We start from the raw sequence: 5229 nt of genomic DNA, 5'->3' as shown, positions 1-5229 counted from the left end.
ACAATTCAGGCAGAGTTTGGTAAGGATTACAAGTTGTTTTCACATTCCACACCTCCAGCCCCCAAAACACACACTCCGCAGGCTGCATACTCAAATAACCCGCCCACATAGGGTCCCGCCCCTTCCCTCCCAGTCAGGACTTTACAGGGGAAAGGTGCCCGCCAACCCTCATCCAAAAGCCTTTGAGAAAAAGTTCTTTACCAGAGGAGAGGAATTTTAATTTTTCTTTCCTCTTTACCCCAGCCAAAAATATTCAGAAAATAAATGAACTCATCTGTAATTCTTCCCAACAAATTAAGTTCTTTACAAGTTCCCTCCCACACATCTTCCAAAACACACATATTTGAGCCTTGCCCTAAAAGCATCGAGATAATGTGGTTTCAGGTAACTTACCACCATGAGCCCTCATCCCTGTTGCTTATTATATGATTGTGAGCTCTGCATATTATTCCATGTTAATACTTAATTCTTCTACTATTGAGCATTTAGATTGTTTGTGATTTTTTTTCACTTGTAGTAAAAATCCTCGTGGATAAAAAAATTCTGGACTACTTCCCAAAGATAAACTTCCAGAAGAATATCACTGAGGCATCCAAGGTTCTGAACATTTTAATAGCTTGATGCATCGTGTTAAAGAGTTTTTCAAAAGGATAATGATGAAATCTGGGGAGTTAAGTCAAGCATGCATTTTTCTCAAATCTGTTTTTCACTTGGATTTCAAAAGCAATTGGTACATTTTTGGAAGTGACCCAAAAGAACGTGCTTGGCTTGGTGCTACGGACGTGACCACACCTCTGCCATCCACTTGTTGCCTTAATCAAAGACAGTTCGTCAAAACAGTTCCGACAGGCTCTGATTATTTGGACTCTAGAGAGATACTGCTAGTTATTCACCTCCTGATTCCTGGTGAACAGGTCCTAGCCTTTCGTCTCACCGTTCCCCAGGCTAGACTGCCTTCCCTTTCCCTCCCTAACACATCCCTTACTTCATCTCATCCCTAAACAGCTTTTCCCCATTGAGTTGTACGGTCTCTTTCCCCCCCGTCATTCAATCCACACCAGGATCCAGCAGCAGGAGATATGAGGGTGTTTAGGGTTACTTCCTGCCCTGAGGAACTCAGACTTGCAAGCAGACAATCACAGCTGCCTATGATGAATGCAATTCACATTTTCTTTTACCTGTTACTCTCTGCATTTATTGTAGCATAAGGTAGTCTTTTACCTGATTATGCACATTATAGTAATTTGCATTTGTCTTGTCCCACCTACTAGACCAGTGGTGCCCAAGCTTCTGGGTATATATCACTCCAAGAGCTTTTTTAAAGTGCAGATTCCAGAGGCTCACTTCCAAAAAGGGGGTTGGTGGTTCTCTAGCTCCTTGCTGCTAAAATGTGGTCCAGGGACTGGCCACAGAAGCATTCCCTGGAAACTTGGGAAAAATGCCAAGTCTCAGGTCCCAGCCCAGAATGAGAATCTGTGCTTTCCCAAGGTGCCCAGGTACTCACAGCCACATTAAAATTTGACATGATTATACAATTGTACACTTGAAACCTATATAACTTTTTTAACCAATGTCACCCCAATAAATTTAATTTAAAAAATACTGAAAAAAAATTGAAAGTGTGAGTTCTAGCTCAATGCTTTTCAAATTTGACCGAGACCCACAGTTAAGAAATATATTTTCTATTTGAGACCCAGCATGAACACACACATATCCACTTGAAACAAAACCTTCACCAAACAACGCTTGCTCTTACTTAAGTGAGATTCACATCAATGTTTTCCATCCTACTAACACTGGTTTAGAGCAGCGACTTCATCGGCTGTGTTAGCCTGAACAGCGATGTATCAAAACTGGCTCACCTAAGGCAGAAACCATGTCCCTTTTTACACGTTTAGTGTATTCTCTGGGAGTGGTGAAGGGGTACAAGCAAAGGTATCCTTGTGAATAGAAGCAGCTTCCACAGCTTGGAAAGATGAGGGCCTTTTCCTTCAGCTGATAATGTCTTGTCTCCCCCTTCAACACCCCCCCCCCCAGGTTTGAGACACCCTCAGTTTAGCCTCCTGCATCAGCCTCAGCTGCAGGAAGGTGTGCACTCACCTTCAGATGCCTGCTTTCCCTGCTCTGTCACCCGAAGGCTCACCGGGATGTCCAGAAACTTCTCATAGCAGTCTCCATACCACACCAGGAGCTCTTGGTTCTGGTAGATGTCCTTGCAGCTTTCGTAAAATATTTGTCCTTGACACTGGACTGCAACTAGGTTCTGCTCCTTGGAGAAACGGGCACAGTTGACATAGGACATCCAGTTCCGTGCACCGCCTTTGCCATCTATAAAGTGGCTCAAACGACCATCCTCAAAGATCTAAAGAAGACATGAAGTTTGGAATTTACGTTTTTTTGTTTTGGCCTAACCTATAAAATAAATTTACTTGTTAAAACTTTATAATCCAAATCTCACACTTGAGTCCACGGAATATATTTATGAATATTATTCTCAAGCCTAAACAGATTTATAAGTCGATATCTCTATAGGTGATGTGGCAGTTTTAGACTCTTACTTTTATCAACTTTCTTATTTCCAAATTTATAGGTAAGGGAAATAAGAGGTTACATTTAATTCTACTTAAAGACAACCAATTAGTTTTGTATTTTATCCCAACCTAGTTTTCCTGCATATTAATGGAATCATATTTTAATTCCTTCTCTTCTGTGGGGAAATTCCAGTTTCCGATTTTTTGTTATTATAGCCCCATACAGAGTCAGGAATCTGTTTTTACAAATCCTTACCCAACTTCATTGGCAAATGATATACAAATTTTTAGTATTTTTTTATTCCCTTTGGCATCTTCTCAGCATCACTCCATTATATTTAGAGCAATTAGTTTTGTCTATAAATATAACACAGTGTATGAATTCTTTAAATGTATACGCCATAGCTAGTCTATCACAGACTAAATTGACTAAAGACGCCACAAAACACAGAATTCCTGTAGAGGTGCTATCTTCACGGAGTGAACTTCTGCCTGTCCCTCCCTTTATATTGCAAACAGGCAGCAGACAGCAGATTACTGCCCCAATTGTCCCCTCTCCCAGAGGGGCGCAGGCTGGGATTTCCCCCACTGGCTCCCTCCCCACGTTCAGTCAACCCACCAGGAAACGGATTTACCTCCCACATCAGAGAATTGTCCCCGTAGGTCTTGACTTCGCTGGCGTTCACCACTTTACCTCGAAAGGGCCCAAACCTGACTCCTTTGGCAACCATGCTACAGCAGAACACGCCAAAATGGGGGACTTTGCCAAACACTATCCGCCTGAGGCAGAGACCTAGGGACACCCCCAAAAAGGGGAAGCAGATGAGGAAAACTGACAGCATTCGTTGGAAGAAAGAAATCCAGGCACAGAGCTTTGGCTTACCTTCTGGTAGTTGAAGTGAGTCTTGATCCAGAGTTTGAGGAAAAGAATCAGGCCCTAGAAAAAGACAGGGTTCAATTTTTACTTTTCATTAAAAATCCTTTCCCGAGGCACTGCCCTCCCCATTCCCAGCAGGTAACCACTGCCCTGAGTTTGATATCTATATTTTTTGCCTGCTCCTTTTACATATACAGTTTCTCCTTGGAGACTCAGAACATCCCCTTGCAAGGTTATGTAATGAACGCCATTTTGCATATTTAAAGAACTTGAGAGTCAGCGACAATGCTGAGTTTGACTAAGGTCATGGTAGATGGCTGAGCTGGGACTGCGTGAATTGCGTCATGCTCTCAGGCACTTGCCTTGCACATCCTGGTAGACTCTGCGGAGCAGACAATTCCACGGCATGAATCCTTTCTCTTATCTTTAGCTCTCACTAAAGCCAACATTAGGAGTCATGCAGTTAAGCAAGTCGGGCCGCAGACACGAGCCTGGCCTCCCCAGGCTCCATTCTCTGATGGAAGTCCATACACTCCTCCTCCCCCTCAAACCCCCAGACTCAGATTCACCCCGAATGCTCCTCCCTCACTTCTATTCCCATCCCAACGCCCAAACAACCCAACCCCGGGAAGATGAGGGGTGCTTTTACCGGAGCGGTCTGTGGGGACCTGGAGGCCCGAAGCTGCATGGTACAGGTGGGCTGGGTACTCCAGGCTGGCGATGACCCCGTACAGAACTAACTGCAGGTCCTCCTGGGTGAAGTGGTAACGATGAGCCGACTTCCCCTCCTGATTCTGGAGTCTGGGGCCATCCTCAGGCCGCTTGCTGGAGAAGCAAGATAATGACTGGTAGGTCTTCAGCTCCTCAGGTAGCAGGGAAGTGTCCGCAGGGGGCGGAGGGATTGAAATTTCAGATCCGTAACACTGGCCACTGTCGCTTCCACCAAAGGCGTGGGCCAAGTCTTCACTGGTGGCGCCAGTGTCCTCTCGGGTGCTGTTCAGGAAGTGCTGCAGCTCCCTGGGGAGGTGCGGAAACGCGTACCAAGGTGGCAGCTTGCCGTGCCAGGGCAGGTCGTAGAGAGGCTCTCTCTGCAGGGCCAGGCCGGGACTCAGCAAGGGAGGCACGGTCCCGAAGGCGAACTGGGGCATGGCCTGCGACGCAGACACGGCGGCCGCCAGCTGCTGGAAAGGCTGGAGTTGGAAATCCTCCTCCGCGGGGACCAAGGTGTTCCCGTAGGGTCCATAGGGCGGGAAAGGCGCGTAGTAGGCAGCCAGGTGTTGAGGACTGCTCTGGAGCGCCTCGGGCGGGTGGGACACCTTGTCCTGGGGCTCGGCTTTATTTGGCGGCCACAGAGCCATCCCGGATCCCAGCGCGCGGCAAGGTCTGCGGAAAAGCAAGCGCGGCTGAGTGACGGGCGCGGGGCGCTGGGACCCTGCTCCTGCCGCCGGGCCGCCGCCCCCCAAGCCGGACTTGTGTGGTGGAGGGATTGGATCCACTTCCCCATTCGATCTCGCAAGCCTACCCCCACAAACGGAACGAAACGAAACAGCAATAAACACACACACACACACATACACACCCCAAAAAACCCAAAACGAAAATCTGCCGGGATCCTGCCGGACTCCGAGTTCCTGGTGAGCGTCGCCCTTTTCCAACACACCTTGACCCAGCGCAGCTGGCTTCCAACACCCACTCGCTCCATCCCGCTCCAAACCCGGCTCCGGAAAATTTTACTTCCAGCTTCCTCTCCCGCCCTCTTTTGGGCGCAAGAAAACTCTTTTCAGCGGTTCTCAACCTTCCTAATGCCTGCGACCCCTTAAT

General features: G+C 47.3%; 1 protein-coding gene across 1 annotated transcript in view; it reads right to left on the bottom strand.

Annotated features, from left to right (window-relative positions):
• PRDM14 (PR/SET domain 14) overlaps positions 1-4766 on the bottom strand; it is a 14123-nt gene extending 9357 nt beyond the window's left edge. Inside the window, exons 1-4 of the mRNA XM_019625992.1 lie at positions 4058-4766; positions 3415-3468; positions 3167-3324; positions 2101-2362 (exon numbers count right to left, since the gene is read on the bottom strand). Of these exons, the coding sequence (XP_019481537.1) occupies positions 2101-2362; positions 3167-3324; positions 3415-3468; positions 4058-4766 (1183 nt within the window). The remainder of the gene's footprint in view (positions 1-2100; positions 2363-3166; positions 3325-3414; positions 3469-4057) is intronic.
• Positions 4767-5229: the final 463 nt, after the last annotated feature.

The sequence above is a fragment of the Hipposideros armiger genome, unplaced genomic scaffold (genome assembly GCF_001890085.2).
Source record: "Hipposideros armiger isolate ML-2016 unplaced genomic scaffold, ASM189008v1 scaffold_650, whole genome shotgun sequence".
Taxonomy (NCBI): Eukaryota; Metazoa; Chordata; class Mammalia; order Chiroptera; family Hipposideridae; genus Hipposideros; species Hipposideros armiger.
Note: the sequence above shows the minus strand (reverse complement) of the source record. Positions and strands in the feature narration are given on the sequence as shown.